At 38.7% G+C, this 12,786-nt stretch overlaps 1 protein-coding gene across 1 annotated transcript in view; it reads right to left on the reverse strand.

Annotated features, from left to right (window-relative positions):
- The window catches only part of LOC121520046 (retinal-specific phospholipid-transporting ATPase ABCA4-like), an 82,866-nt gene that overhangs the window by 26,341 nt on the left and 43,739 nt on the right, over positions 1–12,786 (reverse strand). Inside the window, exons 20-31 of the mRNA XM_041803271.1 lie at positions 12,419–12,596; positions 11,511–11,642; positions 9,693–9,832; positions 9,453–9,590; positions 8,731–8,912; positions 8,433–8,538; positions 5,181–5,386; positions 4,723–4,777; positions 4,418–4,468; positions 2,444–2,610; positions 2,185–2,309; positions 1,540–1,638 (exon numbers count right to left, since the gene is read on the reverse strand). Coding sequence (XP_041659205.1) covers positions 1,540–1,638; positions 2,185–2,309; positions 2,444–2,610; positions 4,418–4,468; positions 4,723–4,777; positions 5,181–5,386; positions 8,433–8,538; positions 8,731–8,912; positions 9,453–9,590; positions 9,693–9,832; positions 11,511–11,642; positions 12,419–12,596 — 1,579 coding nt within the window. The remainder of the gene's footprint in view (positions 1–1,539; positions 1,639–2,184; positions 2,310–2,443; positions 2,611–4,417; positions 4,469–4,722; positions 4,778–5,180; positions 5,387–8,432; positions 8,539–8,730; positions 8,913–9,452; positions 9,591–9,692; positions 9,833–11,510; positions 11,643–12,418; positions 12,597–12,786) is intronic.

The following is a 12,786-nucleotide window of genomic DNA, read 5'->3' on the forward strand; positions in this document are numbered from 1 at the left end:
AAGCTTAACCTCCTCCACCCCAGCTTCCTCCTTTATAGCATAAAGCTTGTTGCACCCTCATATTGGCATTCATGCTATGGATTAAGTGCTTTTGAACTAATTTTCTTGTAGCCGATACGTATTGTCATAAATGTAATCTATCCATATGCGCTCCCTGGAAAGTAAAAGCTTGCTGCTTGACTATCTTAGGGAGCATCTTTTGAGCAGAGCCTTCTCCACCAAGTAAAACTGTGTATCCATTTAGGAATTAAATGGTTGAATGTATGACGAGAGTGTTCCTGATTGATGTATAATAAGACCATGAGGACCAAAAGACTGAGTTGTGTTCACATGCTCAGGTACTGTGAGCACCACACAGCCTTACTCAGTGAACCCATTATCCCATGTGCGAGGCCATCCTACAATCTTAGCCTTACAGTTGGCAGATTGTTGGATTACGTTGTCAGGGTAGGTGACCTTCTCTACAACTTCCATGCTCTAACCATTCACAGACACAGATTCAATGGCAGCATCCAAGGCAGCCCTAAATGCCTGGATCTTTCTTTTGGTCCAGGAGACCTGCATTCCCAATGCTTCAGCCCCCTCACTCAGCAAGTTAAGAGCCCCTACAACAGTCTCCACCGGGATCCGAAGAGAGTAGGCACTAAGATGCACCCCTGCCTCACTGACAGGATGGAGACGTGCCAGAGATGGCGCGACAACACTTCAGGGCAGACATCAGCTGGACGAGCAAACGTAAAATCCTGTGGAGCACCAGAATCCTCCAGATGGCATCTCTATTCACCAAGTCAAACTCTTTGAAGTTGAACGTTTAATAAGTACATTTAAAAAAATTGAATTACTGCCCAGCAGTTGTAAGTCTTTGTAAGTTTTACATTGCCGTACAGTGAAAGCACAGTGGTGGAATCAAGAAAAAAAACATGGTGTTTTCTGTGGTACAAACACTATAGGCAAAGGCTGGCCATGAGGCATAGTGACCTTGATCTTTGACCTCCAAAATCTAATCAGTTCATCTTTGATTGAGTGTGAACTTCTTTGCAAAGTTTGTAGTAAATCCCTCAAAGTGTTCTTGAGATATTGAGTTCACAAGCAAGGGTTACACTTGAGCCTCATGACCTTTGACCTCTAAAATCTAATCAGTTAATCCTTGTGTGTTAGAGGATATTGGTGTAGAGTTTGAAGTAAATCCCTGAAACAGGCTTTAAGATATCATGTTCACAAACAAGGATGCACACAATATAATCACTTTATCCTAGAATCAGGATAAACATTTATGCAAAGTTGGAAGAAAAACCGTCGGAGTGTCAAGTAGAGCAAGCAAAGAGATGAACATGAGGCCTGGTGACCTTGACCTTGGACCTATGAACTCATCCTTGCAGCAGGATAAAGATTTGCACAGATTTTGATAAAAATCCATGAAAGCGATCGTGAGATATTCAAGTCACAAGAATGGATAGAGAAACAACAAACCAGTAAACATAAGGCATCCAGCCTCGGCCATCACCAGTCCTGAGGCATGAAGTCAGTCCCGATACTCACCCTAGTGGTTCCCCCTCCATGCAGCGTGTCCCCAGGCCTGGTCTGTTCAGTAAGCGCTCTACGAAGCGTTTCATTTTGGGGTCGAATGGTTGCTCGTTACTAAACAAGGATGAGAAAATGCAAAGAAATACAGCATAAATTTTAAAAACTGTGTTTCTTTATTGCATTTTCTCCATGAATACTTCATATTGTTTGTATTTATGGCAGATGGATGACACTGTCAACAAGCTAATTACAACCGAACACACAAAATAACTTTTGCTGATGAAGTTCCAGCCAGAAAATGAGAAAACTTGGGTGCATTAGACAGATGAGAGCAGTGCTGGAGTTGAAAGTTGGAAAATATGAAATCTGTATATGTTAAATTATTGTAGAGTTAATATGTTCTATTAAAAAAGTGAAATGAAGGCTGGTTATTGGGTTTAATGAGTTCTTTTGCTTCCATTTCTAGTTTTTTTTTTGCCATGTCTCTCATAAGGCAATGAAATATGATCTTCAGATTTCCTGCTCGAGCTACTGAATGATGAAATATAAGAAATATAATCAACGCCAACAGATAAGAAGCTTTGTATACATGTTAAATATAATTTAGGTGTCATTTAAAATTTTAGAAAGACAAATACTTCATTATTTGAGAGCTCTGACCTGAAGAAGGTGAACTGTTGTCCGTACATCCAGGGAGTCAGAGTCAGACTCGGGTACTCTCCAAACGGAGGAACAATCATGGTGAAGATCAGAGCTATGAGGACAAAACTGGCAGGTAGGACGATCTGTAATGACCCCAGAAAGAACAGCACTGTAAATAACTCTCAACACTGAGGAATACTTACACAATTCTGTTCACAATTTAGAAAAACATTTACTCATCTCCCACCCCTGTCTGCTAATTGACCTATTCCTGTACCTGTGCCAGGAAGTCTTTCTTGCTTCTCGTGGCGTGATGAAACCGCTTCACCAGCAGCGCGTGAAACTGCTTCAGGATCAGATTGAATCCTTTCACTTGCCGGGTGCCGCGTCCTGCACTGCAGTCTGATGCACCTCCAGTAGTGCCGTTTATCACACCATTTTGTTCTGTGATTGACAAGAGGACGTACAGTTAGTTCTGCACAAAGTATTTCTACAGAGGCAGCAGGAGCAGCTGGGAGTAGCAGGATCGAGATCAGCTGTTCAGATTCCTCTGAGCAAAGCACCTAACTTAAAACTGGTTTCAGGCTTTTCTATTCATCTGACTCTAATAGATAAAGGTAAATTAATACGTTGAACATGCTCGGCAAGCAGAAAACTCATTCTAAATAAAGACTAAGAATACCCTTGCATTGTTTTCTAGCTGTAAAAGCAAAGCTTCTGCGCTGCATTCTGGGTATAAACAACTTTGGATGTGCAGCTGTCTTTCAAAACTATATTAGACACAAAAAACACATTTAAATGTCAAAACAGGACTAGGTTGACAAAAATAGGGTGAGATTGCCAAAGTCAGATATGATACTATTGTAAAAACAAAAAAAATGTTCCATTTGGATACATAAGGATTTAGTATGTCACTATAATAGAATAAGAAGAGGTAAGATTCAAACAAATTTAAGCTACGATATGGATATGATACGATATGATACGTTACGTTACGTTATGATCCAAAATGATATGATATGATACGTTACGTTATGATCCGAAATGATACGATACGAAACTATACGTTATGTTAAAATACGATCCAAAACAATATGATATGATTATGATATGATTATGTTACATCAGGTTACTTTACAATACGATATGATACAATACGTTACGTTACATAACAATGCAAAATGATACGATATGATATGATACGTTAAGATATGATACGAAACGATGCGACACGATACTTTAAGATACGATAAGTTACGTTGAGATATGATACGTTACGTTAAGATAAGATACAATATGATACGATAAGTTACGTTGAGATACAATCCGAAACAATACGGTACGATACAATTCATTTTGATACAATACTAGGATATTCAAATACGTATATGTTTTGAAATGCAGTAATTTGTAATTGGTTGTAAATGGTAATTTGTTAGAGTACTCAGATTACCTTTTTTCTTGTAACTGCCAAGTAATCCATTATTAGTTATATTTGCATAAAAGTAATCCATTACTGAAAGAAAAATCCACAATTTCCTTTTTCCTCTGTGGCCACTAAAAAGAAAGGAAAATACATAAATACAAGGCCTTCGAAGAACCCCCACTGTTCATTCTTTCTTCCTGTATCCACGTTGGCATGTAGTGGCATGCCACAGAAGGTAAACACAGCCGTGCCAGTGCACGGCATGTCACTAGCTTATTGAGCTAGTAAGTTGGCAGAAAGGATGGTAATGCACTGTAGAATTTTCCCTTTTATGTGGATTTTTGGTTGAAAGGGTGTTAAAGAACTGTAAATGTTTTTATGCTTGTTTGTGGTGTTATCAGACTGTAGAGTTACAGATTATAGGCCGTAAATTAGGCTGTATAACAGTAGAGTCTGCAAATATAAAGACGTGCCGTAAGTCATTTTTACAACTGACAACTGGAACAACTGTTTAAAAGATTTTAATATTTGGTAGCGCAAAAGTACCCTTACATGTTAGTTTTATCAGTAGGTAATGCAGTGACGTAACAAATTACTTTTCTCAGTATGTAACTCAAGGATCTAACGAGTTAGATGAGTAACGTTATCCAACACTGATGAGATGATATTATATATAACAGATTCTGATCGTTATGAAAAGGTGACATAAAATAAAATTATGTGAAATGAGGTAAAGTTAGATAAGACTGAATTTAATTTTTCCCCAATTAATGATTGACCCAGATCTGTTAGATTGAATTCAAACATCCTTGTCTTGTCTCTGACCTTCATCCTCAACCATGCTGTCTTTTTTTCTCCTCCTCAATATCCACTGCTCTATGATGGGAGGCATAGACACAAAACATAAAGACACAAACTACAGGGTTAAAATTCACACATTAAACACCACTACACAAACATGGGACAGGTAGCTTGAGGATAGAGCGAAAGGTAAAGGTTTTACTGCTTTAAAATCATAATAAAAACAGATGTGAGGCAAATGGACTAACAACACGTTACAGGGACAGGCCACAGGGTCAAGAATTCAATTCCAGGAAAAGGCCATGTTGAATATCAGTGATGGTATTTACCGGGAGTGATGGCATGACTCGCTGCTTCTCCATCTGCTGTGACCTTTATGAAAATCTGCAGAGCAGGAAAGAAGGGCTCTTCCTGTAAGTTCATTATCAGAATAATCTCCATGTTCTGTTATAAAAGACCTAAAAAGAATAACCACTATTCAACTGCTGAAAGAAGAAATACTACACATACTATGACTTTATTTTACACCTTTAAGTGTCAATTTGACACAAAATAAATTGTCCTGTTTTCATACATTTTAATAAATAAATCTCCTAGTCTCAAAAACTCATAAAACAATTAAAAATGAGTCATTATCACAGGACTGAAGAGTGAATATGATGCATGCCTTCTTAAAGCTTCTGTTTAAATCCTTGAAGCTCTTGTTTTCCATCATTTTCCACATTGCAGCATTAAAACTCCATACATGTTTCCAGTGATGTGAACAGGACAGAGGGCGTGTCATTACCTCCTCCAGTGATGTGTCAGAGATGCCAAAGCTGCTGAGGCCCATGTCAGTGAGCGTCTCCTCTAGCTCCCTGAACAGGCTGGCGTACGCTCGGTGTTTGAATCCCTTGTTGGGGAGCAGGTAGGTCAGCTCCTGACCGATGGTCTCGATCAGCTTGGCCTCAGGGACGTGGTGGTGGATGAGACTACTGATGCTGTCTAAGTCTCCTGAGAGGAAAATAGAAAATCATCATTTCAGGGGAGTTTAATCTACTCCCAAAATAGAAATTCATTAATAAGAGAAAGGAAAGAGGCTAATTATGCCCAAAACACTAAACAAACATTGTTATTCAAGCTCTGAAATAAAGAGGAATGTGCTTGGCCTGTCTCATCTTGGGTGTCCTCAGGCAGGAAGAAGGAAAGCCATGTGGGTCAGTATCACTGTTAAATAATAAATGTGGAGAATGGTGATTCCTGATTATGTGTTTGTTTTAAAAGAAAGTTTTATTTATTTCACAAGGGGGCTTTATTTGAGTATTTTTGCACATCATTTTCTCTTTGATTTTAAGTAGAGGAGGCTCTAGTGGAGAAGTTTAAGTTATATTTTATGCAGCTGTTGCTTCCTTCAGTCACCAGAGGAATTGAATTGTAAAGCATCCACACAAATTTACAACAAACAACTGAGGATTTTAAATGAACCAGTAAACCAAACAAAACCTTCATCCTCTACCTTCTATTTTCAAATTAAAGATATAAAACTGTGTGATTAAATTTTCCTTAGCTTCACCAAATCCTAAAACCTCTGTTTCAGCAAAGGCACTGGAGGGCCTTATCATTCAGCTAACAGAATTATCAGCATTTTATCCCAGCTGCAGTCTGGCTTCAGAGAGAAACACAGCGCTGCGACAAAGGTCTGAAATGACACCATGAATGCCATTGACTCAAATATAAAGAATATCATACTGAATTTTTTTAGGTTTATCTAAGGCTTTTGATACCGTTGACCACTCCACTTTACTTTTTACAGAAGTTGACTGATATCAGTTTTTTCCCCAAAGCACTAATATGCCTTTATAAGTATTCATAATGGTGTCCCACAAGGGTCCATTTTTATGTTGATGATACAATTAAATAGCTCGGCTATGCTCTTAAGAAAGTGCAGCCAATAAACTAAAAGTAGCATTTGATGTCCAAAAAAAACCCCCTCTGTGAATAAAGACTCGTACTTAATGCCAGCTTGGTCAAAATGAGGCGCTTCTTAAGGTCTAAAGGCCTTTGCAATGAGTCTGAGGTTTTTCTGTCATATTTTTTGCACATTAAAAAGAAAATCAGTCTGAAGCAGAAACTTTTGCCCATTGTTATGTTTTTCAGAACAGGTTTGATTTTATGTGAATTTTTGCATCAGTTTAAGTCATTCAGATGGTTGATAGATGATACAAAATGGTGTCTTCTCTCTCGGTCAACCCCCCTGAAACCTCCTTTAAACACTGGGATTTGCCTGTGTATTATGTGGATATTATCAGCCATGAAAATATAACAGATGAAGGCTGAAGTTTGTTCTCACAGACACAGAGCCACTCACAGAGACTGAATTAGGAGGTTGCTCTCCATCTCTCCAACTTGGAATAACGAAACAGCTGGTGCTGTATGAAGCTCTGTGTCAGGATGGATGGATCCAGTAAGATTTAAGGAGTGACAAAGCCACAGGCTCATCCTCACTGCTTATTTTCATCAAGTACAAAATAATTTCCTACATTCTGTGATTTTTTACAGCAAATAAAAATGAAACACAACGGACTCAGTGTGCAAGGTTCAGCTGTCTTAAACTGAGGGTAATTCACTTTGCATTTGGATACAGACATGCTTTAGTAAGTAAATCAAAGACTATTACATCAACTTAACCATGGAAAAAAGGATCTTGTTAAGGATTGAGCAGTAAATAAGGAATCTGCACCTTCGATAACACAAGGTGCAGATTCCTTTTGACTTATTCAATGAGCTGTGTGTGAGTTTTTTTTTAAGTGAAATGAGACATTAAAGAGCTGTGTTTGGCTTATTTCACGTCACTGTGACTGCAGGGAGACGCTGATATGGCTTAACCAAAATGTGCTGAAAGGGGGGTCAATTATTTGTAAATTAAAAAAAAAAACATAGTATACTTATTGCGGACCTTAATTATCTGCAATTATTGTGACTAATCTCGACAGCCCTAGCTCAAACATAACTACCTAAAGGAAAAATCTGTCTTTTATTCAGCATATTGTTTCTCTAACAGAGAAACTGAGGATGAATATAATCACAAATACTTTTTTTCTTTTCTGACTGAAAACTCTGTGTTTCATGCTGCTTTGTGATTTGTCACTCGTCTGGTTTTAATTTACATGTGCTGAAACGAAAACTAAAGCACACACAATTATTAGGGTCACAAATAAATTAACGCACTACTAATGGACCTTTATTGCATTGCAAATAATGTATTCATGTATACCACCCTGATTCTTATCATCCAAAAAAGTCCCTGGGGAGGACCCCAGCCCCCAGCTGTGACGTCCAAGCCTCTCAAAAAGCCTTTAAATGTCTTCATATCACGCAAACTATAGGGAGGAAGATCCCCATAGGCACAGAAACAATTAATGGTGGGCTATAGTGTGGTAAAATTGCATGAAATAAATAAAAATGTATAGTTTGTGACAAAGGAAAGGACTTTATATCAATAGAGCGCATACACGCTTTTTCTGATAAGTAACACCTGGCCTAGAAATGTTTTTAAAATATTTAAATGTGTTGAGTTTGAGTTCTGATGCTCTTCTAAGAGGTATTAAGTATCTAATGTAGGGTATGTAGGTATTTATATTGCAGATTTGGGTTTGTCCTGTAGTTCTCTGGATTTGATACCTGAAAAAAGATGATTTGAAACATTTTGTTTACTTGATTTGACTGTTTTAAGCAAAATTCAAAAGGGGTTCATACTGGTCTTTGCCTGGAGCCTTCAAGTTATGAAAACCTGCTTGGACTGCAAAAGTTGAAGAAACAGAAATGGGAACAGTTCTCATAAGTTCTGCATAATTTTACATCATTTCCAGAATCTGAACTTGAATCACGCCAATGATTAAGCTTTAACATTGAACAGCACTAAAGATGCAAGGACATGCGAACATGTCCGATAATGTCCTCACTAATAGGGTCTTAACTTGAGGGTGAGACTCAGTGATACAGGAGAAGCAGCTCATCAGTATGCACTAACAGCAGAATAAAATCCACAGCATCTCCTTACCCTCCATGACTCTGTCTAGATGCTGGGACTGGTTCTGAGACTGATCTTTGTAGCTGGTACAGATGGAGCAGGTACAGGAGCAGTCTGAGGCACAGTCACAGTCATTCTGAGGGAAACAGCAAAGAAAAGAACACCTTTAACACATTCAAAATTCCTGCTGGGAAACTGAACCTTTAAAGGAGGAAAAATCAGATATTCTCTTTAGTGTGAGAGTTTTTCATTATGAGGGGTAAACAGACAGATAATGCAGCATACAGACAGGTGTCTGGCTGATTTTATGTTAAAGGTAAAAACTTGCCTCCCTCCTCTTGAGATCCTTCATGCGGCGCACAAGCGTCAAATAGAAACCAACGCCGAAGCAGTTCTTGAGGAAGAGCGGGGATCCGCAGCAGTGGAGTTGTCCTTTAGAGATGATGGCGATGCGGTCGCTCAGCAGGTCGGCTTCATCCATGTGATGAGTGGACAGAATCACTGTCCGGCCTGCAAATATATTCCACTTTAATAAAGGGCTTTTTAATGCTTATTGGTGGGGATGGGGCAGTGGACGAGTTTAGACACTAGGGAGAGAGAGTGGGAAAGGAGCCTGAGGCCGGATTTGAACCTGGATCACCAGCCATGAAAACAATTACCTCTGTGCGTGAGGTGGACAAACACACACCAGGCTACCTCAGTAAAGTGTTTTCTTCTGACATTTCATGCAATAAAAAGATAATATAAACCATTTCTACATGGACAAAAAAAGTAATTATAACTTTCAAGTGCTTTTGCCAGCAATTTATTGAGTTTGTGACTTCAAGTTATGCTTTTGTTGAATCTAAGTAGCTAAATTTTTCCTTTTGATCACTTCACCACTTAATTCAAGTGCCTCAGGAAGGCTTAAGAAGCTGAGAAAGATTTGGTTTTATTCTTCATTCCCTTTAATATAGCAGAAAGAATTTGATCTTAGGTGTGAGGTATGCTGATGTTGGATCTAAAAGGGTTAAACTGTTAACCAAAAGGGCCAAAAAAGAGGTATTTTACCAGCTCTGTATTTTAGCAGGAGGTCCCAGATTGATCTCCTGGAGTAAGGGTCCACTCCTGAGGTAGGTTCGTCCAGAATCACAACCTTAGACCCTCCAACAAACGCCATGGCCACTGACAGTTTTCTCTGCATACCGCCTGTATAATGAGAGAGAGAATAGATCAGCATAGAGTCATTATCAGAAAAGAGAAGCTCTCCTGTGCTCTCTTTCATAAATATATCGAAAAAAAACAGTCCACCTGAGAGATTCTGAGCCTCGTCGTCTCTCTTGTGAGGAAGTCCGAGGTCCACCAGCATGCTCTCCACCTCCTTTTCAGCCTCCTCCTGTGTGCGACCCTTCAGCAGTGAGTAGAAGAGGATGTGCTCCTCCACGGTGAGACTGAGAGGAAAGCAGTGTAACAGTTGTAAAGGTTTATGCCTTAAAAGTCATTAACTGTGAGGGAGGTAACTATTAATTTAATTTAAATTAATTTAAATTAATTTGTCTCAGACAGTATTTCATCTAAACCAGCGTCTTTTATTTTTACAGGAGGTTGTATATTGATTTGAACATAAACTGATGCACATTTTAGTGCTCTTTTGAGGATCTTATGGTTTGTGATTGTTTAAGCAGGGTGCTGTTAATTGTCTCATCTGACAACCACCAAGGGTACAAGCAAAGCCACCCATAAGGGGAGGTATGGGGGAGAACTTTCTGGGGCCCAGCCAAACCGAAGGCCCATGGAAGTCAGCAAAATCATGATCTATTGTAAAGTTAAGATGTGGTAATCTTATTTTATTTTTTAAGCCGAATACCAACCACTCTTATCAAAGAAATATGAAATGAATTTGATCTATTTATGCTGTAGTACATTATAGAATTATTAGGTCAGGATGCCAGAAGATAAAGTAGTACAGACTGAAACAACTTTGGGCAATAACTAAGTAACTGTAAAAAGAGACAAAAAATTGGTGTGAAGTGACAACATGGAAAAAGAGTGGCCAAGGATGGGAAAAAATGAGCAAAAAGTTGTGTAAGCGCTAAAAGTGGCAATAACAAGTGTGTCAAAAATGGGTTAAAAGGGGAAAAAATATGGCAAAAATGGCAATAAAGTACTAGAACAGGGATACAGTGGCAAAACAGAGCAAAAAGCAGCAACAATTTGTTACAAAAGGTAAGAAGAAATGACAAAAATAAATGACAATGTGCTGAAAAAAGGTTGAAAATTTGATCGAATGTGGCAGAAAAGTTTAAAAAGTGGCAAAAATGGGTGGAAAGCAGTAAAAATTGGTTAAAAGTGGCAAAAGGAGTGGCAGAAATGTTGTAACAGCTTATACAGTAGCAGGAATAAATGATTTCAAAATCAGAACCCAATAATAGTTTGACACATTTTTCAGCTCCAATGAGGTAAATGTTAGCCAGGATGCTAGCACCAATGCTACTGATCCAGCAAACCTGTGCTGACGTCATCAGTAAATCACAGCTGGGGAGGGCCCTTTCACTGGGTTTTTAAGGGTCACACACAATTTTTTGGGCAGGCCAGGGTACAAGTAATTAAAGTAACTCCAGCTAAGCAGGCACTGGCGACTGGTGACTCTAAATTGCCCGTAGGTGCGTGTGCCTGGTTTGTCTCTGTAAGTCAGCCCTGAGATTGACTGGTGTCCAGTCCAGCGTGTATCCTGCTTCTCACCCAATGACAGCTGGGAGATTTATTTGTATACCGTTTATCAAAACCAACATTACAAAGTGCTTTACAAAACATAAAACCCAGCAAAAACTCAAATCAGTGGTTGAATAAAACAACCGTTTAAAAAAAATAAGGTTCCATGGATAAAACACAATTCACAAGAAGGCTTTCTGAAAAAGATATGCCTATAAAGAGATTCAAAAAAGACAGCAGACCCTCAAAATAAGCAAATAACTCCTCGCAACAAACGTCATAGACAAGCATTCCTTTAATCTAACTTTTCTCTTTTAAAAATTTCTGAAAACACAGCCTCAATGCAATTGGACTTTCAATGAACTTTAGAAGGGGACAGGTGTCAGTCCTGTCAGCAGCATCAAAAATATAACTCACTGTTTGAAGAGGATGTTGTACTGAGGACACATCCCCAGAGATGAGCGGATGGTGTCCATGTCAGTTCGAATGTCTCTTCCATAGATGTATGCAGTGCCAGATGTAGGAGGGTACAGGCCGGTCAGGATGGACCTGGATAGCGAGGAGATTTAGGGGGAGGTTGGAAAGTTAACGTTGGGATCTCATTAGGGGATTGGTGTTATCTATACTTTTTAAGGCTGTGTAAAATAATGTCTACTTAAAAAAGGCACATCTGAAAGGGGCTGGCTGTCAGGTTTAATTGGAGAAGTAACACAGTTTATTTTAAAATGTAATTACCAGTGCATTTACAGTATGTTTTGTTTCTTCATATTTTAAACAGTTATTTTAATGATTGATAGTATTGAGAGGTGACAAAGCTAAAGCTATGCGTATAATTAATGGTTCTCAACTGGTCTAGTGTCAGGACTCACCACCACTTCCTTAACAACAAATCAACCTAATTTTCTTCCATGTTTTAATCATAACCCAGTGTTTTTTGACAATTATGGAGACAAACCCTTCAAAATATAAGCATGCCATAGACTTTATGCCTCATTTTTTCCAGGCACATATTCACAACCCACTGAAAATGGCATTATGACCCACTATTAGGTCCCAACCTACCAGCTGAGCACTAAGGACTAATCAAGGACTAACTAACTAATCCAAATTGTACAAAAACATTATATTGCCAACATATTTTTGAAATTTAGACAGTGCTCTGTAGTGCCAAGCACCGATTTTTTTTTTTTTAAGCTGCTGTGTCAGAAGAGATATTTATGTTGTTTTTTTGTTGTTGTTTTTTGGTTTTTCATAGAATAAAACAACTTTCTTAAAATCTGGTATCATGAAAACCCTAATAGAAATTGTATCCTTGTGTGACTTACATGGTGGTGGTTTTTCCAGCCCCGTTGTGCCCCAGAAAGGATGTGATCTGGCTTTCATAGAAGTTGATGTTGAGACCGTTGACAGCAGGACGAGAGCGTCCGTCAAACACTTTCACCAGGTTCTGAATCTGCACCCCCATCACCAGGCCGTCTGGGTCCGCCTCAAAGAGCAATTGACCTATAAAGATGCAGAAATACATATGTTATGTATCGGTAAACAGCTGTGCTCTCCATAAATCCCATAATTAAACCTTTAATCAATTTTCTGATTGATCTGCCAATAAGACAGCCACCTTTCATAGCATTGCATAATTCTTTCCAGTGCGTCACGGTGAAATTGTGACCTTAATTTTGTACTTCAGCATGGT

Source organism: Cheilinus undulatus, linkage group 13 (assembly GCF_018320785.1).
Source record: "Cheilinus undulatus linkage group 13, ASM1832078v1, whole genome shotgun sequence".
Classification (NCBI taxonomy): domain Eukaryota; kingdom Metazoa; phylum Chordata; class Actinopteri; order Labriformes; family Labridae; genus Cheilinus; species Cheilinus undulatus.